Raw genomic sequence first — 24,162 nt, 5'->3', positions numbered from 1 at the left:
CTCCCCGAAACTTTGTCTTGCGACTCGAGGAGACGTCTGAAATATCATGCTGACTGTAAACAGTATAGAAACTACTACGAATGCGAGTATTGTCCACTAAAATCCAAAGACAGGAGCCCCTATACTCATCTTAAGTTCACAGAGCCGCCTAGTCTGTAAGTAATTCATGTCAACCTGAAGTGAAGCAAAGCACCTCAAGTAAGCAATTGTCGGTTATTTATAAGGAGAGTATATGTTGGCTTGAAATGAGCTCCTTACCGACTTGGCTTGACATGAAATACTGCATCGACATTTCAGACCATTGCAGAACCGTAAATGGATAACCGCCAAGTGATTAACTCATGGCAAACAACATTACAAGAGGTGGCTGTGTGAGGAAAGCTTAAAAAAAACCCCTCCTCGCGACCCATTTTAATATATTTTACATTTAGAAGCAAGCCTTCACTCATTACTGTCATTTGCATGAACCCTCACTCGCCCAACAAATTTTAAGTTGTTGCGACAAAATATTGTTTTCTCATACTCAGAGAGGATACCAGTTCCTTTTTCTTAATTATTTCATTATTTTTCGTTCTTTTTTTGTTTGTTATTTTACGTTATTATTAATTTTCACAAAAATTATTTTATTATTATTATTTTATTATATTTTTTTTCATGAAAATTATTTTTATTTTTTCATGTTCCGGGATGTTCCGGAATGTTCCGGCATGTTCCGGAATGTTCCGTGTTCCGGGTTTTATCGACGGCCCCGTTGGCTCACGTGTAACGGATGTACAATGTCGTCATGGCCTTTCGAGCTCAGGCTTATGCAGCCTATAGTAAAATGTTACTCTCTTCAAAATAACTTCAAGTGCCTGACTGACCACAGCGGAAATATTGAATGACCAAAAACAAACTCTTAGTGATTTTAAAATAGATCTATTATCCGCGCCTCATTGTATTATCCAGAGCCATCTGACAATGAATTCCAGTAGAAGAAAACTTTTGAATATGATGAGACCGAGAAAGGTTTTCACTGTTTTAAAAGGGGACCCAGCTTTGGTTTATTACAGTGTCTACGGTGAAGGAAAGTTTTTCAGTGTTGATCTAGGATTAAATGCGAATTCAGGTTTTGGCCGTAAATTCAGATCTTCCTTTATTTTGTGAACTCTTTACAGTTATTGTAATCTGGTTAACTCAATCGCTGTAAAAAAAACCTTGTTCAGTACTTTTATCATGGTGAACCAAATACACAGCCAACGAAAGCATACTTGTGTTCGTTGCATGAGCCAAATGAAACAGTATCATAACCTGACTCAAAGGTGAGCACTGTACCGTAAACCTTTAAGCACGGAGCACGACTTTTTTTCCAACGTGGGGGGGGGGGGGGGGGTACTCCCTTATATAAGCTATATAGACCCCTATATAGGCATGTGTCGCCCCATCGGGTAGGGTGTTTGCGCCGTTGTGGTCTGAAAACGGGTATACAGTTTGCCCAGTTTGGTCTGTTATCAGGTATGGTTTTTGAGGGAACTACGGGATTCTATGAACGTCTTTATCGTTTCAATTACAAATGAGCACGAAAGAAAGAAAAATATGAGAATTCGAAATGGATATGAAGAATTTTTTTGTTTGCGCTCTAAACTAAGTAATGATAACAAAAATTTCTGCTTAAAGGCCAGGTCTGAAAATGGGTGTGGAAAATTACATTTTTTGGTCTGAAGTCGGTTCAGGATTTGGAGAACCGGGCTGCACACCCCCACCAAGAATTCCCTGGCCTGAGTACACCCCTCCCCAGGGTAAGTACCCCAACTCCCACCACCCACCCAACAAAGAAATCAAACTTGATGGGCAAAAGAACGTTTTTAAACATCCAGGCAAAAGATGTTTTAATTTCTTACCAGATTACATGACAAATTTTCCTCTTCATCCATTTAAGGAGCATAATAGTCACACTGTATCCTTGTATCTTACGTTTACCTTTAACATTTTTCCATTCGAATTTGTCAGCAATGATTTCAATTTCATTGTATCTACGTCAATTCTAGCGCTTATGCTTTTATTTCGTTGTTATTCTTAATTCATTTTCTTTACCCATAAGGTCACCTTGGTTAAGCAAACTTAAAATACTTTACATAGATTACACTGATATATCCGATATTCTGGACACAAAGAGGTCTTTCATGGGTGATAGCCAACAACAACAACAACAAAACTAACTTTAAAATAACAATTACAAAATGTATAAGTAAGAAATTCAAAAGCTAGGTAACCCGACAGGATTTTCAAAACATAGTTACCCAAAATTAAGACAAGCCTATGACAACCACGCAAGAAAAGGGAAACTGGAGAAGAAAAGCGGCATCATCTCTCTTCTGCCGACATACACTTTGGAAAACAAGGCTTTTCCTTATTAATTAATCACTCATGTTAAATCCCCGCTTCTGTCCCCGCTTCCGAAAATTCGTAGTACTGTTAAATTCCCGCTCATGACATGGGTAAAACAAGTATTTTGTTAATTCTCCCGACAACTGGGCGAACATTTTGTTAATTTAACAATTTATGAATTAGGCTGAGTATCTTTTGAAGAATTATGAAGATCGAGGAGAGTGTTATCCGTCGAGGCCGTAGGCCGAGGCGGATAACACCCTCCGAGATCTCCATAATTCTTCATATGATACGAAAGCCGAATTCGATAATCATTTTATTATTCATTCAAAATAAGTCCTAGTTTAAAAACATAGCTAAAACAAGCTTACCTGCATCGATGTTAAGTTTATCTTCGATAGTTTACGTTTAGGTTTGTCCAGCTCCTCGAAGCTCCGCAAATATTCTCCAAATAGCAGATGTCGCCCTCCGAGTTGTCTTCTTGCTGTTTTTGCTATGTTTTTAGCCATTATTTCGCCTAGTTGCAGCTGTAGTTCTTACTCTTGAAACGAGTGAAGTGTCCGCCGTTTTAGTTTTTACAACCAAAACAACTAAATCTCGTCCCCAGGTCTTCTCGGTTAACGGTGCATTAACCTGTAGAAGGCTGTCTTTTTGACGTCATTTCCTCGTTAAACACATTTAAATTCTTCCAAGTTTGGTCATCAGTAACTGGTTATGGTGAATTATGCGTGTGCTTTTAGCCAATCAGAATTGAGGAAATATGTTGAATGAATAATAATGTGCGTTAAATCCCGGCATTGGTCGCGTTGAATCCCCGCTATCTCCCGCTATGCCGCGGAAATCGAGGGAAGATAATCTTGTTGAAAACCCAGTTCTCATGGAAAGCTTTTAAGTGCAATCAAAGAACGTGCGAAATATGGAGATGTGAAGTTAGAGTTGTGGTCAGTTTTGAACGACGTTTTATTTAAAGACATTGACGAAAAAGTGCTCATGGCAAAGCAAATGCTATCAAGATACCACGCACTCAGGTATGTTAAAAAGAGCAAGAGAAAGATACGAAAGAGAGGTAGCTGGTCCAGATGAATCAAGGCGAAAACCTTGTAACGGTCCTTTCTCACTGGAAGGGGCGCAAGGCATCGATCGATAAAGTTACAGCCAATCGCGAAAGCCCTTGGTCCTGAGAAGACGGCCGCATTACCCGCATTTCATGCCATATACGTAGCCTCTTAGGGAAGGGAAAGGTATCTTCCTACAGTCTCAACAAGGAAAGCCAGGGGGATGGATGGGCGAGAGAACGTTTAAACATCCAGGCTCAATAATTATGGCTTTTAATTTCTTACCAGACTGATGCATTACAATTTTTATTTAACCATTATAAGAACATAAGAATCAAACAGCAACCTGACCTTAATTTTATTCTTATTTCTATTAGTTAAATGTTATAGTATTCACAAACGTTAATTCTAGCCCTTATGCTTTTATTTCAGTGTTACTTTTTTTTCTTAACCCACATCAGGTCATCATTGTTATAAAACTGAACAATACCTTACATATATACATCCGTTATTTTCGTCCCAAAAGCCAAGGGTTTTTCGGGGATAATACCCAACAACAGGAACAAAACTAAATTAAAAATAAAAGTATTGAAAAATGTAGACGAATAATGCAAAGACTAACCTGACTGGATATTTGAAAACGTACTTACAAAAAACTACAGCCGTTTTGACGACAATGCTAGGGTTACACGCGGGCGAGAGCGGGAGCTTTTAAACGATAATAATTACATGGACCAGGGACAGATATTGTTCAGTAGCGAGTGGAGGTACGAATTCAAAACTCCAGACAGCAGATAAGAAAAAAAAGACACAAGGCTGTTTACAATGCGTATTACTTCAACTTTATCTTATCACCTTGTCAAGAATTTCCCTTTCTGTATTTTAAGGGCCTTTACTGAATTGCAGAACGCACCTAGTAAACTCCTCAATTTGTCCCTGGTATCAGCAGACCAAAAGTTCGCTTACGTTGCCCCATTCACACCATGGCTTAAACATCTTTAAAAGCTGTTTAGTCAGACACGGTTTAAAATTATTTCCTTCATAAAAGCTGATTACTAACTTAAGTTGATTGCAAATTTAGTGCAAATTACAAGTAAAACATGTTGAATTTCATTTGAATCCTGTGTACAGGCCTAAACGTGGTTTAATGAAACATGTTTAGTTGGTATGAATGGGACATGCTCTTTAACCTGCCAGATCAGTCCACTTATACTACTTCGTCGCTTCCTGTCCCCAACTATCAAACTGTCGTGGTTTTGCTCCGTGAAACGCCCTCCAATAATGAAACTGCTGGGACGTTTACAATTACTTCGTCAGTGATGTTCCTATAGTTTCCCTACATTGGGTGTAAACGAAAAAAAAAACAAATAAACAAACAAACAAACAAATATCACAAAGATTATATCGACAAGTGCACTGTTACTCTCTCCATCCGAGTTTCAAGGGTCATGGAGGACTCGGACCGATCAAGAAGACGAAATATTTTTGCTCCCACTAAGCAAAGCAAATTACCTAAGAACTAAAAAATCCCCACAGTCGTTGAAGTGAAAGCAAAATCATACCCTCTCTCGGCCATTTAAGCTAAACTTGTTTGAAAAAAGTTCGTTCGATCCCTTTGTCAAAGGGGGATGTTTAGATTTCGTGTAATGGATAAAACGCAAGCCACTGATTTTAAGGGAAAGTTGATTCGTGTCCCGCAAGGAACCGCAAACTTTCTCCTTTTTTATTTTATAGTTGTCTCTTTTTTTTTCAGCACACGCGTTTTGGCATTCTATTACATACATATGAACATCAAATACAGTGATAAACCGGTTTAGAAAGAACTGTTTCGATAACTGTCGTACCGACTCTGGAAGGACATTCTGCGTTTCTCGCAGTGCATTGCTCCGAGTTATTGTCATCGATGTAAAAAAAATCGATGTAAAAGTTTCAAAATGGCAACAAATAAATAATTAAATGCTTGCTGGTTGTTGTTTTTGTTACACATCCATGTAAACGGCGTAAAGGTTCACCTTTTTAGCATGTCTTGACCGACGATACCACAACTTTCCTACGATAAGGCAAGTAATCAGTATGAGGATACCAAAACATATACCCACAGCTAAACCGACATTGACCCAGCTCGATGTCTTCTTGACTTTGGTCGGCACTGAAAACAAAAAGTCCACTTTGTAGATCTTTCTACGACATTTTGTTTTAAGCTGAGAATAAATTCATTAAAGATTTTAATATTATTAAGTGAAGGATAAGAAGCAAATAGATTTTACTAAAACGTTTTAAATCAACGTTTGGTCTTTTTTTTGCCTAAAATAACAATAGTATAGAAGGGACAGAGTTATACTTATTTTCGAGGGGGAATACATTAACGCCGATGACGTCATGGAATTTTGTCTTTATCTCATGAATAAAATGCGGAGGAATCTCATTAAGATAAGGTCATGTGGTTAAGCCATTAGACTGGTTTTCTAGTCATTTCTGGGTCGATGAAGATTTTGTTTTTTGTTTGGTTGACTAAAAACTAAGGAAAGCATTCGTTAGATGATTCATGTTGTCAAAGGAATAAGCGCGTACTCGCCTGCGACTTAAAATCACTGAGTGGTAACGACTATGCAAGTTCTATTTCCTGCTCTCATTGTCCAACAAATTTCTATAGTTCGGGGTCACTGTAGACTGCGAGTAGTCCCCATTTTTCCTCAGGAATAGTAGAGGGAGCGAAACGCAAGCGCGCGTGAAAAGCACCCCACGCGAGAAAGGCGAGACGGGGCGGTGATTTTCACGCGCGCTTGCGTTTCGCTCGCTCTACTATCCCTGAGGAAAAATGGGGACTACTCGTGTCTAGGGTTACTGATTCTTGGCTCGCAATAGTGCATATTTAATGAGAATAAAGGCAAACTTTGTAGCTTTCTCTACCACGAAAAGCAATTTTTCGCTTTCCCTCTTTCCTTTTTTCCTTCTCCATATTTCTATTGCTTTCCCTCCAGCACCACCACCACCACCACACCACCACCACTACATTTTTATAGTTTTCCCTCCTTTTAGATTGCTGTAGAAATTCTCTTTTCAGCTAGTATAGTGGGATATATTGAGAGCAGTAAAAAGCATATACATGCTGATTTTAATTAGTATTAGGGGCTAAAGGGACAATGATTAATAATGAAGCTTCAGACTTACGGCATTTGTCCTGCTCCTCATCCGAAAGGTCCTCGCAATCGGATATACCGTCGCAAAGCTTCGTCACATTGATGCATTTTCCTCCATCACATCTCATCTCACCTTCAAGGCATTTTTCTGTTGAAGAATAGCATGGCCGAATGAGAGTTTTCATATATTTTTCAAGGCTAATACTACTAAATATCAGTTAAACAATCGAGCCAGAACTCTGCGATGTGACACCATGACCAGAAAGAGGTGACTGTAGCTTTAAAAAGGACATGGGATTTTGAGAGCAAACGGCGTCTCTATGCACAAGACAGCGAAGGACTTGTTAGGAAGCACTAAAAAAGGGAAAATGCTTGCCTTATTGACGTTCGCAGCATCATCACATTCGTCACGAGTGAAGAGATTGTGAACACATTTCGGTGGAGAGTAAATCCTTCGCCTCTAAATTCAAGCATGTTGTAACCATCCCGATTTTAATGATGATGCGAAACTGACCCTACTAATTATAAGTCTATTTTTCGTCTTTCAGTTTTCAGCTGAATCCTTTAAAAAATAAAGTGTATAATCGTCTAAAACAATTAAAGCAATTTCAAAACTAACAAAATATATATTTTTTGCAAATATGATAGCTTTTGAGAAAACTTTCAACGGAACGTGCCATTTGAAGCATTGTAAACAGAATTCAGGGAAACAAGGATAATTTCGACGCATGTTTTAAGTTAGTCTCCCTCGCAGCCGTTTTTTGGATGTCACGCAAGACATCCAAATAACGGCTGCGAGGGAGACTAGTTTTAAGTTGGCGTTTTGTCGAAAAAGCATACGCTGTCGTCAATTATTATATTCTACTGAAAAAGATGTCTCTCTTCCGAATCTGTCAATAAACAGTTCTGTTTATACTTAGCCAGAAGCACAAACCACCCTGGTTGGTTCTCATATCTCTCTCTCTTTTTTTTTTTTAAAGAGAAAACCTCTTGTGGTGTTCCACAGGCCTAGGTTTTGAGAACTTTGTTGTTTTTTATTTATATTATATTATATTAAATAAAGTAGGATTTTCTTTTATTTGCTGACCATACACAATTTTTTGAATGCTGACAGGGATTTAAATATGTTTCTTAAATCGCCGTTGTAAAATGCTGAACTACTAAATTTCTGTGACAGACTAAGTGCCAACTACCCCTAAATATGAATTAAATTTATTTTGCTGTTTTCCACCCTCACAAAACGGTTTAGATTATATATGACAAAGTCAACCGAATTCATTCAGTCAATATGGCTCTTGATTCAGTAAATTAAAGCGTAAGGAATATTTTACCAATGCAAGGGTCGTAATTCATTGATAGCAAGCTTTGTTGGAAATATCATGTTACTCATTTAACGTCAAAAATGGGAGTTATAATAGTGTAAAGCCAGAGGCATATCACTTTCCTTTTATGACATAGATAGATATATATGCCTACGGCCTTACTGCCTGGGGACAGGCAGCCAAGACACAATTAGATAAGACTTTGCTTTAACAGAAAAGAATGTTCCACGTGATGAATTGTGACACATTTCATTAGCGATTAAGCCCTTCCCGTACCCATCTCTTAAAATATTTTCCCTTTGCCCTCGCTTTACTTTAACTTTCCTCTACCTTAGTGCATGACACCTACAACATTACCGTGACATCTAACATTCTTATAGACTGTTTACCACTATACTTAAGATATACGCAATACAACACTAACCCGGGATTGGAAAAATATTGGAAAACTGTATACGCCAATTCCACATTTCCCATCATTAATGCACCTTATTTCCCCCCACCCCCCAAAGTTTTGCATAACCATTGATTTCAATTTCTCTTGGGAAGATTGTGATGCCCTGGAGAAATGAAGAACAAAGGTTATGCAAAATTTTGGGGGGCAAATAAGGTGCACTATGAGAAATGTGGAAGTGGCGTATTATGGTCTGTTAGTGATATGTCCTCAAACTACTTGCCTCGATTAGCCTCGCTATAAGCAATCAGTCTATATTTGTAACATTTTGATTTCCATAAAGATTATTGCTGCTGAGTAAAGGGAACATGCGTACCTGTAATGACGTCACAGCCTCTCTCATCAGCACCGTCACCACAATCATCATGGTTATCGCAAACCCAATCTTTTGTAATGCAAGCCGTCGCGCACCTGAATTCATCATTCGCACATTTGATTGCTGCAAAACGGAAAAGTATATCTGTGAAGAAATTTCTTTTGCTTAATTATGGCAAAGGTTTTAGACACCCTGCAGCACATCGTCAAACAAAAATGATTGCGCTTTGTCCATAACCTTAAGCCATTGGATACTTCTGTCGGACACAACGAGTTGTGAGAGGTTTTTGGCTCCGGTAGTATGGCGTTATCGAGTCAGAGCAATGAAAGACAGAAAAGATCAACTTTAGGGTTGTTATTTTGACGTCCGTTTAAGTTAGTATAATTACTGCTAAGATTGTCAGAATAAAGGAAACGTCGCCAAAAGGCCTTGATTGTAAAAGAAATTCTCTTCAGTCAGAATTAAAAGAAGAGAAATGAGAACAGGCTTTAGCGAATATACGCGCTTATGTCAGAGTTAAAGGGACAATGACTCTGAAGCTTCAGTCTTACGACAATTGTCCTGCTCCTCATCCGAGCCGTCCTCGCAGTCGGTGTTGCCGTCGCAAAGCTTCGTCACACTGATGCATTTTCCTCCATCACATCGTACCTCGTCTTTAGGGCATTTTGCTGTTGAGGGATCAAATTCCAAAGTGAGATTTGTCATTTAATTTCAATCTTCTTCTGAGAATCTAACAAAGGTTGCGTCTGTTAGACGAATATATCAACTTTAGTTTTAAGCGAATTACAGCCGATCTCGCCAGTTAAATTTCCATCACTGTGGAAAACGTCAAGGTGACTGCATTGCGTAAGGCTGGTCGACTGTGTGATGTAAACAACTACCGCCCTATTTCCGTATTACATGTACGAGTAATTGCTCTCCAAGGAGATAGAACGGCATGTGCACGATTGTTTATCAAATTGTCTGTTCAACAATGACCTTAATTATATCAATCAAACAGAGTTCAGAAAAATCCTCAGTACAGAGACTACACTTGCTAATTTAATTGAGTCCCTCCAATTTAATTTGGACTGTGATCGAGTCAATGGAATTGTAACAGTCGACTACAAAAAAAACATTTTATATGGTCGACCATTCGATTCTCCTTGCTAAACTTGAAGTGTATAGGCTGGATCCCAGTGCCTTAGCCTGGTTCAGATGTTATCTTAACGATCGCAATTGCAGTATGTTACATTTAAGAGTCACTCATCCACAAGGACCATCATATCAGGGGTACACCAAGGCTCTATCTTAGGACCTCTTTTGTTTGTGATCTTTTTTGAAGACCAGCCCCTATACTTAAATACCCAAGTAGATCTATTTGCCGACGATACAACTTTAATATGATCAGTAGACTATAAGTGTATCGAGGAACTTTGAAGTCAAAGCTTACCACAAGGGAAAAACAGCTCAATATTGAGTTAAATGGGACTCGACTAGAACAAGTTGATAGCGTTAAGTTATTGGGACTTGAAATTGATGAGGAGATTAGTTTTGATAACCATACAGATTCTCTGACGAAGAAATATCTCGAGGAGTAGCCGAGAGCAACTCCAGCTTCTTGAGTGCTTAGCAAACTCCTGCGTGCATCCATAACTCGATTGTTGCACAGCTGTTATATTTTCCTTGTTTTTTTTTTTCTTATAGTAGCAATCCCTCACCCTAACCTCACCCCCACCCTCACCCTCCACCCGTACCCTTACCCTTCCCTCTCCCTCACCCTTACCCTCGTTTTAGCAACGCCGACTTCAACATGGCAAACGATTCCAACAGTCATTTTTTTTCGATTTACAAACCCACTGACCCCCTTGGATTCTCCAGTTCTTCGGCCAGGTCCTTATCTTTTTCAGAGTGCCCGTTTGCAGAACCATTTACCGCATTACAACCAAGAGCCATAATGGGACAGAGAGGGAATCTTAGGGCGTTGGCCGGGATATGTGAATTTCACTAAAGTTATTTTCAGAGGTTATAATTAAACGGAAATCTAATTCCTGGGACGTCCGCTCATTTTAATCGATTGTTTGAAGCATCATCAAGTCCACACGTGACTGCCTTAAAGCAAACAAAGCAGAATATTCTGATGGCGATCGACTGTTGCATATTGAAGATGACCCTTTTCGAGTGAGAGTTACAGGCGTCTAGATTTCGGCATCAATATTAAGATGAGCCTGATGAGCACATTTCAGTGCTTAAAATGATGCTGCTTGTTCCAATAAGTTTTTTCCTTCTGGTGGGTAGATTATGCTCTGGAGGGTTCTAAGTTTTGATTTAACAAATGTGATTTTTGCTGCTTGTTTCACATTGCGAGGTCATGACACACATTGATTTTCTGTGGGTTTTGTTTCTGGTCGGCAGGATTGGCCCTCTGATCCAAAACTAACGCTCTTTGTTGCAGCTAAATAAGGTTTTAGGTTGTTTAATTTTCTACAAAGTGCCTCCTGGATCTGAATAACTAAAAGCGATTTTCTTTAGTCCGCGAATGTGATGGTTTCCTACAATGTTTTGACACGCTGGGCCCACAACATCGAACGTCAAATGAACTTGGCGGGTTTTGTTTGCGTCCTCTGCCACTGAAGAAACAGGTTTTAGATACAACGTTCTGAGCGTCGAGTATTTCTTCGATTAGCCATTGCTTTTGATTGGTTTCAAAGTTTTTCATGACTTATTGTTAGAGCTTATTGTGATACGGAGTTCTGACACATGGGGGAAGTTTACTTTCTAGTCCTTTTTTTGTTAGCACCTCTGCTGCTTTCCTGTTTTGATTTCTGCTGTGATTTGCTTGCATTTTAGCGTTTTCGTTCGAATCGAGCGTCGACGTCGCTTCACTGGAATTGACGTTTGGCCGCTTCGATTGTTTTGTGCGACGATTATTGCCACTCCTCCGTTTGCCTTTTGCTGTTGTTTATTTCTTCCTGCCGAGGTTCCAGTACCGAAATTGAAATTTCATGAACAGGATCGCTGTCCGCGGACTTCAATTCCTCCTAATAAACAAACTGAAATATCATCTAGGAAATCAGTCATTTCCAACGAAATCGAGGAATCTAGCTCCCAATCGGGACAACCTTTTAAGAGAAAACCATTTCCTTTTTTTACAAAATCACTTTGGTTGATGAAACGCACCTCCACGCGGGACGCCATTATTACTTGACAGCGCTGAATAAAAGTTTGCGGACCTCTCGGGAAACCAATTTCCGATTAATTTAAGTGTTTAATTAGTCTAAAAATACGTTTGGTGAAATTCACATATCCCAAGGGCTAGACTGGGCGTTTCCGTCTCTGTCCCATTATTGCTCTTGATTACAACCCATCGCAAGTTTTTTAAGTAGTTCCACTACCATTTATGCCTCATCCGTCTCCCCCTTCAAGCAGCGAGACATAAGCCTCATTCACTGAATAAAACTCCTTCTCCTTTGCAAAAAAAAGGCGAAAGTAATCACTAGAGAAGTCATTACAAGCGCTTCGTCCCCCGCCATTTTTGATTATGGCGCGCTTTCAGCTATTTGAATCCTCTGAGTTAGCGGCTTAGATTGCGGGTTAAATTTCACAGTGTAAACAGTTGTCACGTTCAAATAGTAAAAGTCGGTTTGTAGGGGACGGACCATGAGAAAAGCTATGGGTGGGTGGGGAATTTTTGAGCCGCAGCTTTTTTTTTTCGTCATCAGATTCCTTGTATGAATTTTTTTGGCCATGAATTTTTCTTCATTTAATTTCTCCTTGAGCGAATATTTTTTTGTACTTCGCCCGCCCCCCCCCCCCCCTCCCCACTAAGTTTTGTAATGGTCCGTCCCTAAACAAAACCCTACAATGAATGTTTAGCTAGTAAATCGGCCTAGTGAAAACACAACCGTAATCTATCCCATAGGTGAGGGCCATAAGTTTGTTAGTGTTTTTTTCCACTACAGTCAACTCCCTCTAAGACGGACAGATTGGGGGACAGATTGGGACCGCCAGTAAGTGTCCGTCTTATAGAGAGTCAAATAAAGGGAGTAAAGAAGGGCAGGGACCAACTCTAGGTGTCCTTTTTATGGAAGGTGTCCGTCTTATAGAGGTGTCCGTTAAAAGAGAGTCGACTGTATTACGTGTCACCCTCGTTAAATAAAGTTTGATTGATTGATTGATTGATTGACTGATTGACTGATTAAACATTTATTAAACAGACACCGAATTAATTTAGAGGACATGGTCTGAAATTCCAAAACGTTTTCCCCTCATTTTCTGTACGACAAAATTGCAATGACAGGACATCTCTATTAACCGGGCATAAGCGAGGGTCACACGGATCTCCGCTTAACCGAAAGTATTCCTACATTCAAAGAAATCATTCCAGGTAGAAAACGTTAGTAAAGGGACTTACGGCAGTTTTGTTCGTCGGAACCATCATTGCAGTCCTCGCTGTCATCACAGATCCAACCTTGAGGAATGCATTGTCCGTTGGAACAAGTAAATTGCTCTGGATCACACGTCTTCGGAGCTGTTAAAGAATAATTTTCTTGATAAATTTCATACATTTTGGCAGCAACTTTTCACTGTCTTAAAAGACAGGTGCTAAAACACTGTCAGTTAGTTACAAACAGTAAAATTAATAGTGCTCCTTTCTTTATTGTAAATCATTTCACTTCTTAAATTGTCAATCATAGTAGTGATAAGACAACTAACCTCTGCAAGTAGAATTGTTTTCAGCAAGATTCATATCCATGGGACAAGAACACTGAGCATGCCCATGCAGTTCAGAACGCTTAAATCGCGAAATTTCGCCATTTTTATCATATCATATTTGCCTCTTGAAATCGCGCAAATAAACCCCTGCCAAATACTGTCCACCCGCGTAAGTACCAGTAAGGTAGCTAGGCTCACTATGATTGACTAAAACTGCAGTAGACTCCCGATAACTCGAGCCCTAGCTAATTTGAACTTTGCGCAAGCTCGAACCTAAATCGATTTCCCCTGGATTTCCTTCGTGCATTTACTACAATTTTACCCTCGGAAACTCGAATTTCCCGCTAATTCGAAGCAATTTTTGTTTCCCTTCAGATAATTTCTCTATAAATTTACCCTCGCTTCAAATCGCTGTAATTTGTACATGTGGGAAAAATATTTTATCATTTGCAGACCCGATCTGGCAAGCTTAAACAAGCGAAACAAACTTGTAACTTCCTACAAGCACGCGCGCAAATTCCTTCTTAGCAGCTTTACATCTTCCGTTGTCACGCAATAGTTTTTTGATTCAAATTCTGCGCGCGCGTTTGTAATTGTAGCGTATGTTGTAACAAACTTTTTGTTGGCAATTTTATCTGAGGGTTCCCGCACATGCCGTGTGGTACGAAACTAAATAGTAATAAATATGCCAAGTCAAATCCCACGTTTTACCCTCGATATTTACCCTCGATAACTTAACCATGTTTTAACGCCTGACAAGTCGAAAACACAAGTATACTGCAGTCCGAAATGTTGAAATTATTTTAAAAACCATATGGTCTTTGTCTTTACTATTTAGTCAGTCCAGTTTAAATACAGTGTCCAGCATTGTGTATCAATCAAGTTTTGAAGTGCGCATGTTACTTGCATTCATTCCCCATCCCATTTTCTTATTTCCGGTTATTTGCTTCGAACTCCCGCTAACTCGATTTCCCTTGAAGTTTCGAGTTATCGGGCGTTGACTGTAACAAGGAAACTTCCCCCACGTGACCCCACAAGGGGAATTCTTGGGTTATGCAGTACTGCAAAATCGATGACGTGACTTATTAATGTTTTCCTTTGGACCTGTTAGAGCAACCAAACTGGTTTTAAAGTATTCCCTCAAGCGGTTTATTGTAACGTAAGCGAATTAATCAAGCAAATGTATTGTCGTGATAGCCTCAAAAGGACGACGGCGACGGAAGTGAAAACGGCATTGATAGGGAGCTTCAGCAAAGGCGTTTTTGAGCGACGCAAGTCAACCGCAAGTGTAGTCTGCTACACAGCCGTTTTTAGTGTCGTCACGCAACGCTTAGTGGGGAGGAGCGTTGCGTGACGACACTAAAAACGGCCGTGTAGCAGACTACCGCAAGTGAGGTCTTTTTTCATTTTAATGCACCTTGACTTTTATTTCTAAGTGTCTTTACTATTATAGAGACAATTTTTTCCAAAAATTTGGGCAAATCACCGACCAAAGATGAAAAAGGACCGCTAGCTTCCGGTTGACGTACGTCGCTCAAAAACGTCTTTGCTTTTAAATTCAGTCAAATTAGGAAATTACAAAATGCCCGTTAAATTAAGAGAAACATGAAAATAACCGCTTAAAACGTTAAAGGAAGGTTAAAATAACATAACAGAAACAACAGATGTCACGGATGGGCAAAATTGAAGAAGACTGAAACGGATTGAAATTAGGATTTTTGACTGTTCAGCCTAACAGTTTTTCAAAGATGATCCCTGCCTCTTGCAACTTCAAGAATAATGCTCAGGAGACATATATGTTTGTCTCGGGTCTCTGATTTTGTCATTTACATGTAATTTCTTTGCTGACTTTCAGTTCCATAGCGATCGAGGGCGAGTAACTGGCAAAATTAGACAAAATACTGGACTGCCGTGACAAGGCCCCTAATAACGTGAATTTCCGGTCGTTCAACCTTTACACCGCACTCAAGCCAAATGTTGGCGTATTTTCCTATACTTTGTTTGTAGGTGCCGCAACAAAGTTCGCAAAGGGAAAGGAATACTTCGCATCGTCTGATTAACCCCCCCATACCTACATCGCATTGCATATAGTAATCTAACGGCCCAGTTGTACAGAGGGCGGTAAAAAATGCACCAAACGAAGTGATCCGAGCAAAGTGGTTGTTTGGCTTATTAACCCTAAGTTTTTCTTTACGCTGTCGTTGTCGTCGTCCTGTACGCCGTATAAGCCCTCAAAGCCACCCTACATACTGACCAGCAAATACGACAACACAATCCTTATTTATAACCACTTGAATTATAAAAAATCGCCAAAAAGAAGAAGTGCAAAATGAAAGAACTTTCACACCTGATGTGTTCAGTGTATCAACGACAATCATGTCAGATAAATCATCAATAGCTGCTTGCACTGTTCGGCCACGAACGTCATCCTCCCTGATTTTCATGACATTGCGGGACTCACGATCTATCCAGTACACATAACTTCCATGGACTGCTAAGCCAACAGGCTGTAACACATTCGTCTCAATCAGTGTGGCCCGGTTCATTCCTATAAGGTTTTTTATTCGACTGTGAGCTACATGTGTTAATTACTGAAGACACAATTCAAGTATAGTTCTTTAACTGTAACTTATGGAATGCCGTTTGTATCAAAAATACTTCTTACCATATGTAAACCTTTACATTAAATATATAAAACATTTTGCTTTATGAATAAAACGTCTTAATTTTAGTATTAAGGTTATAGTGCACAATTAAAACTTCTTACGAAATATATAAAACTTGTTGAAAAATATAAAACTTTTCACAATATATAAAACTTGTCAATATATAAAACTTGTCACGCAATCCTAAAAGGTGCAGGGGCGGTTGCTTGGCAAAGGGTTGGTTTTAGTCCTCCATCAAGGCGGATGATTTTACATGCATTTTGCGCAATGAATTCAAACGATTTATTGAAGAACTTCCCTACGAAGAGTTGAGGCAAAGTATTTTTACAGAAGAATTAGAAGTTGCAGATCGGTTACTTGCCCTTTCAGAAAGGATTTGCCGCGAATTTGTGTTTTTCCTTCGCATCTTTGAGTCTTGGAACTGTGATTTGCGACTGAGAAACGCTAAACCGCGGCGTAGTTACTAAAACAAGGAATGACCTACAATGATCTACAATGACCTACAATGACCTACAATGATCTACAATGAGCTACTATGAGCTGCTAGGAGCTAAAATGAGTTAAAATAAGCCCTACAATGAGCTACAAATTGACAGACAATGATGTTTGTCGTGTGTCACGCTTGGACGGGACACTAGGCTCATGGTATTAAATTGCCAAGCACATTTTGAAAAGGCAAAACAAAAATAAAGCCTGATCTCAGGTAACTTGAGAAACTTGAAAATAAATTATTGCAATCGCGTTTTTACCGGTAACACTATTATACCCTGTATTGATGGAAGTCATCCTGCGCCTGCATGAATCCAGTGTATTGTCACAGTACTGTGACTTTTGTCCAAACCATCCCTTGCAACCTTGCGCGTTAGTTGTGTTTTGTGTTGTCTTTTTTTCAAACAAATTAAACAGTACTGTGACAATACACTGGATTCACGCAGGCGCAGGATGACTTCCATCAATACAGGTTATAATAGTGTTGCCGGTAAAAACGCGATTGCAATAATTTATTTTCAAGTTTCTCAAGTTACCTGAGATCAGGCTTTATTTTTGTTTTGCCTTTTCAAAATGTGCTTGGCAATTTAATACCATGAGCCTAGTGTCACGTCCAAGCATGACACACGACAAACATCATTGTCTGTCATTTTGTAGCTCATTGTAGGCTTATTTTAACTCATTTTAGCTCCTAGCAGCTCATAGTAGTTCATTGTAGATCATTGTAGGTCATTGTAGATCATTGTAGATCATTGTGGATCATTGTAGGCCATTGTAGATCACTGTAGGTCATTGTAGATCATTGTAGGTCATTCCTTGTTTTAGTAACTACGTAAACCGCGGCCGTCCTCTTGACCTTGCATTGCCTTCGTCGACGGGTTCGGGTTGGCATCGAAAACTATTGTCATCACGGTCTTCCTCAAGCCAATTTACGCGCCCTCTATACCTCTCAGTTAGACCTTTTTTTAAGGAGTTGTTTGATCAGCTCAGTTATGTCCTCACTGATATCACAGGTCCGAGACTCAAAGATGCGAAGGAAAAACACAAATTCGCGGCAAATATTTTCTGAAAGGGCAAGTAACCGATCCGCAACTTCTAATTCTTCTGTAAAAATACTTTGCCTCAACTCTTCGAAGGGAAGTTCTTCAATAAATCGTTTGAATTCATCGCGCAAAATGCATGTAAAATCATCCGCCTTGATGGAGGACTAAAACCAACCCTTTGCCAAGCAACCGCCCCTGCACTTTTCAGGATTGCGTGACAAGTTTTATTTTTCGTGAAAAGTTTTAGATTTTTCAACAAATTTTATATATTTTGTAACAAGTTTTAATTGTGCACTATAACCTTAATACTAAAATTAAGAAGTTTTATTCATAAAGCAAAATGTTTTATATATTTAATGTAAAGGTTTACATATGGTAAGAAGTATTTTTGATACAAACGGCATTCCATAGTAACTCTTGTTGTTGGCGTTTACTTTAAACTCGCGTAAAGTTCTCATCGACATCAAGAGAAGAGGGCTGAAAATAAGAAGAAGAGGGTGCAGTTCCCTAAGCCCTTATTTTAATCACGATCTACTTTCATGTAACACGTTAAGAAAATGGTCGCCAAAAAATGACCTTGTCAACAAGGTAATTTTTTTTTCGCAATTGAACGCGGACTACGTTGATAAAGGAGACGAAGGGAAAAACCTCTTTTAAAGAGCACTAGCAACAGAAAATTGGCCTTTTGAAAAGAAGAAAACCACTTCTGAAATATTTAAAATAAACGTGCATTTTTCTTTCTTCTTGCTTCGCTTTTGACCCCACCAAGAAATTTCACACTAAAACTTCTGTACTAAATTTCTGTACTAAAACGTTTTATTCTTGCCAATCAATGGATACCTAATTATTGTCACTGGTTCTAATCTAAGCTTTATTAACTGACTAATTTGTTTTTGTTTTGTTTGTTTGTTTGTTTGTTTTGACAAAATATGCAACATACAAAAGAGTGGCAATCATACAATGCATTTAAGAGCGAACCTGTACCTGTGAGATCGGCATACTCAATCCTTTTCATAGTAGTGTCTGTCCAGTAAAGTCTGTTTCTCGCCTTGTCCACTGCCAAATCCCCCGGGGATGCCGCGCTGAAGAGTGTCAACTTGTGCGCACCAGCCATTGTTGCACGCACGATAGATTTCTTCTCCGGTTTTTCATTGGTAAAGAACATTTGTCTGAAAAGGGTAAAAACTGATTAGAATCAATTTTTTTATTGGTTTATGTGGAAAGAAATAGCGATGCAGAATACCCGGCCCACTAAATATCTCACTTGAAAAACTACTCCTGCAGTCCGGCAGTCGTGTTGTATTATGCCGAAGTAAAACGAGTGCTCACACAGTCCCGCAGACGATATCAGAATTTATTATACAAATCGAACGACTGTGGGACTGCGGGAGCAGCTTTTTAAGTTAGATATTTAGTGGCCCTGGTATTCTGCAATCTAGCAAATCTAGCCCATTGCTAAGGGGATTACTAACCAATTAAAATAAAATAAATCAAACAGCATTAAAAAGAATTCACTCACCCCTTCTCTGGATAAAGCACAATAGACCGTGGATGCACATCTCTCTCATGAAAGACCACACCCATAGACACCCCTTTTCTTAAGCTATAAACGTTAATGCTGTTTTTCACACTGTCTGTCCAGAACAGCTGTTGTCCGTATGAGTCAATAGCCAGATCGTAAGGCGAGGAATCTTCTCCACGGACTATCGACTTGGCATTGCTACCATTTTGAAAAGCACGTCTTATTTCTTTCGCTGCACTGTCGATCCAGTAGATGAGGTGACTATTGACATCATAATCAATAGCACGAACATCCGTCAGACCACGCACAGGTAAAACGACTTCTAGGTTGTCTGATGAGTTGAATAGGATTCTCCGAATGTCAGTTGTGGTGCTGAAGAGCATGAATACTCGAGGAGCTGTAAAAAATACGAGAAGGATTGTAAGAGTTTGATCCTGCCATCACAGGGATAACAGTAACGTTCATTACATTTCTACATGACGTAGTTTGAAAAATTGGGATGAAATAAATTTACAGATAGCGTAGTGAGGTGTAAAGAAGTCAAGTCAGTATTAATGTAAAAGGTCTTAACCCAGGAGTCATTTTTGGAAGTAAGTGGAGCATGATTATCCGGGTTTGCATAGTCCTCAACAGGACTGTTGTTGACAGTGACAGACGTTTTGACAACCTACATGTATGTTTCAGATGAGTGAGTTGTATCACGTCAGTTGATGGTACCGTAGAATTCTCTCCCGAAAATAACGGTTACCCGAAAGTAACGTTAATTTTTTACCTTGCTATTAAACCCCGAAAGTAACGGCGCCCCCGATAATAGCAGCCCCTGAAAAAATGACCACTCAAAAAACATATATATAATTTTTGTACCATTAATGTAACATTTCAAGAGGTGCGGTATGTAGTTACAAATACAAGTAGGTAGGGGTCGAATAATATTTTCCTATTTAATTTACAACAAATGCCACACAATATTTTCCTATTTTAGTTGTGTACCGTATTCTCATAAACAAAGGATACGGGTAACATAGTAACTAAAACGCGTGAAAACAGATAAGAGCTGTATTTGTGATCACAGTTGTCATATAATACGAACATTATTTTCGACGTATAGTATACGAACATTTGAGCCTTTTTTGTTACAGTTTACTTTGCTTACATGGATAATGAATACCGTAACCAGCCTGCAACCTGAAGGACCTCTTTTATGTCTGTTATGCGTCCTCTTTGTGTAAAACCAGTGCTGAATTACAAATGTTTTCTAACCATCCGAAAGTAACGGCTACCCGAAAGTAACGGCCCCTTTGGCCTGCTAAATCCGAAAATAAAGGGACCTAACGGAGGCCGTTATTATTGGAATTCTACGATATTTAACTCTGAATATTGACCTGACTGGTCGATAAAGTCGCAATGTTATGTGGTATATTACGTTATTTTAGGGACACAATATTGGTTGACCTAGACGTGCCCCTCTCCTTTCCATTCTTCATTCAAGTTTCCTTCTTTTTGTAACAAACTTATTTAAATGTACATGCTGTAATAATCTTTTATTGCGTAATGTAAACTTTCTATGACTCGAGCAATAATGTTTGTCGTTTACTATTTATAACGGAACGTGAGTTGGGAATGAAAACAATATCGGTTTGGAGATTTGGGAAACTCAGAGCTTTAGAAATAGGGATTCTCTTTAATTGTTAGTGACAAACCGTTTTCACGTTGGAGAATACTAACCATTGCAAGTCTTAATGTCTGTTGACGACAGGGTGTAGTGAGTTGGGCAGGAACACACCATTCGTTTGCCCGGTTTAGCCAGGCAAAGGTGGCTGCATCCGCCATTATGCCTGGCACAGGAATTCCATCCTAAATAAACAAGCAAACGTGTTAGGCAAAGCTCACCAAACAAGGTCTAAGGTGCAATTTAGGCATAAAACGCCTTTTAAGTCCTTTGGAAACACCATAAAAAGAAAATAGCAAAAAGTATACCAATGATGATTCCTGAATTAAAACAAAATTAAACGTGCATTATCTTCACGTGATTCTCCTTTGAACACATCATAAAATTTCTGTTCATTTACTTGTAACAGTGCAGTATAGTACTTGATGTGAGATCCAGTTCTAGTACAGAAGCTTTTGAGGAAATTCCATTACATCAATCGTTGTGCATACTCCTTAGTCTTTTAATTTTGAAGTATCATCATTTTTTACACATGCTGTTTACTATCTGTATTTAAGGTTGTAAATTCATTTCAATACAGATCTGCTTCCAATTTCCATCACACACTTTCCCAATTGCCAAAACATGCATTATCACGCATGATCTGGAATCTCATGTGCACTTTATTAATCGCGATTACTGTTAGTTCAGAGTAGGTTGAGGACGACCCTTCCTGAATTAAGTTGCCTTCATGTACATGTACTAATCAAACTCTATCTTCAAACCTACATACATTTGTACCTTTCTTATCGACATACATACATCAGGTTAAAATAATGGTCATGGTTGTCCTACAAATACAGTACCACAGGAAATAAATGTACAATTAAATTTGGGCTTGTAGGGATAACAGTATCAAAAAAGTGATTATACACAAACCTTCTTGCCTACTGCTGTGAAACACTAGAATATCCGTAATGTCATCAGTGTGGGATTTGATTCTTGTCTGGTCCAATCCATTTGTCTTGTTTGCACGATAGATTGAGTTAAGCGCATGGTCAGTCCAGTAAATATAATCCTTGTATTGTGTTAAGGCAAAAGGCATGGGAAGACCTGACGCAACTACTCGACGGTTTGTTCCATCTAAGTTTGCACACTCAATAACCTGGTTCTCAATATCAACCCAGAAAATGAGCCCCAATGAATAGTCAATTGTCAAGCCAGTTGGACGTGTTACATTGACAATCAAGCGTCTGTTGGAGCCATCCAAGTCTGCTCTCTCTATTGTTGGCTCCCTTCCACCATTTGCCCAGTACATATGTCTGTAGTACAAATAAGAAAGACCTTAACCAAACCTGCCATTACACAAGCAAAGCAGGTATTTGAGAAATGCGATAGAAAACGTTGGAATGTTTTCAGTATTGCTAAAAACGTACCAATTTTCATATCATAAATTGAAGGGGTGGCTGGCACTCAGAATAAAATGCTAGATTCTTTATTCAAATAGACTTATGATTTTTTGTAAATATTAAACGAAGAATTTCTGCCACATGAAGTCAGTAGTTGCGTAGGGCATTCTTCAATGCACCCTCGACTTTCAATTGAACTTGGGCTCTTAGTTTCTTTTGGTGAAAGTTAACATCAAGGTCAGCAAAGCATGAAACTTGCAGACTGAGAATTGACCTTCATTATCACAACAGCCTTGGAAATTTAACTTTAAATCTACGCTCTGTGTGGTTTCAAATTTGTGTCTTAAAAAAATTCAGCAAGAAACTCTGTAAAGGATTCATCGAGAAATTTTATTTGTCCTTTGCACGCCTACCCCGATACTGGATTGACAGTAAGTTCACGCGGCTTCCACAAGTCCCTCCAAATCAACATCTTCCTGTGCTGTCCATTAAGTCTTGCCACCTCTATTCTCTGATGTTTAGAGTCTGTCCAGTACAGGTTTTTGGCTATCCAGTCCACAGCCAAACCATCAGGGTGAGGCAAGTCCACAACAATCAAGTGCTCAATTTGGCTTCCATTGAGGAAAGCTCTGTTTATAGACCTGAGGGATGTATCTGTCCAGTAGATTTGCATCTCCTGTACATTGAAGTCTAGAGCATATGCCTCTTTGACACCGACCAAGGGAATCAATGAATCATTATTGGTGTCCAGGGAGACTCTCCTGATATCTTTATGATTTGCATACAACAGAAATGCTTCTGGCACTGTTGGGAATATACAGTGGCAACGCAATTAAGTATAAAAGTAGAGCTACGCCAATTACGAAAATCTGGTAGTGTATCCATCCAAGAAATTTTGGCTGTAACGTGACCGTGAGACAAACAGACTGACTGCTTCATGTTATGACATGTCATTTATTCCGAGACATCAACATGACACTGTTGATGAATTGTGGAAGACACGTGATATGGAATGTTCATTTTGTTTTTTTCCAAGGTGGGATAGCCTTCAACAGAGATTCTGGAGTCAGTTTATACAATTCTATCAGCCATCTGCACCCGATGAGTTCAAATGAGCAGTCTGTCTTGGAGGTGAATGCCTCGTTCTTGAGAGTTTTTAGTGTCATGTTGATGCCTTGAAAACTTATTTGTTTTAGGATCGCAGTATCATCCTTGCTGCCTTGCTTGTTATTAAAGTGAAAACCGACGTTTCCAAGTCAGTTGACAGCTGTCAAAGTGGAGCATCCGCTGACCAGTAGCGGATGATCCTATCGCAAGCTGAGGTGCACTGCTCATCGATTTGAGGTATTTTTAGAAGAATTCCCCAGCACAAAACACGTTGATTATATAAATAACCCAAAAGGTTCCTCTTTAACCCTTTTCATACCCTACCCCTCTATAAATTCAAAACCGTTCATGATACGGCCACTAATATTACACAAAATAATGTACTTATCATTTCCAACATTTAAACGTAGCTTGATTAACAAAATGACATAATTTGACGTAATTCACGCCATATTGTTGAATTTACTGACAGAATCCAAATTCCCTTCAAATTAGTCACCAAATACCCTGGAAAACAGTAGCAGTTATAATAAATTTGATATAATAATGCTAAATTTAGTGTAATATAGGAATTCAATAAGTAAAATAGAAATTAAACCGAAAAAATGCGAATTAAAAAAAAATTAAACATGGTTGTCAAAATTCGGTCGTTGACGTAGACGTCACGACGATTTTAAAATGTCCCCAGTTAAATTTCATGGAAAGTCGCTAAATTTGGAGGTCATAGCTTGAACGGTTTTGAAGTTATTTAACTTTTTAACAAGGGAGGGGCCTCAAGCCCCCCTGTTCTGATTATGGTTAAATCTTTTACTTCAAAGATTTTTTCTGTTCAGGCCATGCTTGCGTATACACTTCTTTTGTCTTTTTCCAGCTTGTTTTCTTTTCAGTATCATCCTGATTCCTCTCTCCATCACATTTTCGAATCCCCA

The 24,162-nt window shown here is 39.0% G+C and overlaps 1 protein-coding gene and 1 long non-coding RNA gene across 2 annotated transcripts in view; both read right to left on the bottom strand.

The window, feature by feature from the left end:
• The window catches only part of LOC140941648 (uncharacterized), a 563,750-nt gene extending 540,909 nt beyond the window's left edge, over positions 1-22,841 (bottom strand). The window contains exons 1-6 of the mRNA XM_073390668.1: positions 22,540-22,841; positions 21,657-22,039; positions 20,795-20,923; positions 19,067-19,466; positions 18,532-18,716; positions 15,697-15,897 (exon numbers count right to left, since the gene is read on the bottom strand). Of these exons, the coding sequence (XP_073246769.1) occupies positions 15,697-15,897; positions 18,532-18,716; positions 19,067-19,466; positions 20,795-20,923; positions 21,657-22,039; positions 22,540-22,799 (1,558 nt within the window). The 5' untranslated portion in view covers positions 22,800-22,841. The remainder of the gene's footprint in view (positions 1-15,696; positions 15,898-18,531; positions 18,717-19,066; positions 19,467-20,794; positions 20,924-21,656; positions 22,040-22,539) is intronic.
• LOC140941650 (uncharacterized) lies at positions 9,301-13,363 on the bottom strand. Its single transcript, XR_012166487.1, has 3 exons — positions 13,350-13,363; positions 13,048-13,164; positions 9,301-9,322 (listed from the first exon to the last, which is right to left on the bottom strand). It is a non-coding gene; the product is annotated as an uncharacterized lncRNA (long non-coding RNA).
• Positions 22,842-24,162: the final 1,321 nt, after the last annotated feature.

The sequence above is a fragment of the Porites lutea genome, chromosome 6 (genome assembly GCF_958299795.1).
Source record: "Porites lutea chromosome 6, jaPorLute2.1, whole genome shotgun sequence".
Classification (NCBI taxonomy): domain Eukaryota; kingdom Metazoa; phylum Cnidaria; class Anthozoa; order Scleractinia; family Poritidae; genus Porites; species Porites lutea.
This window is presented reverse-complemented; position numbering and strand designations above follow the sequence as displayed.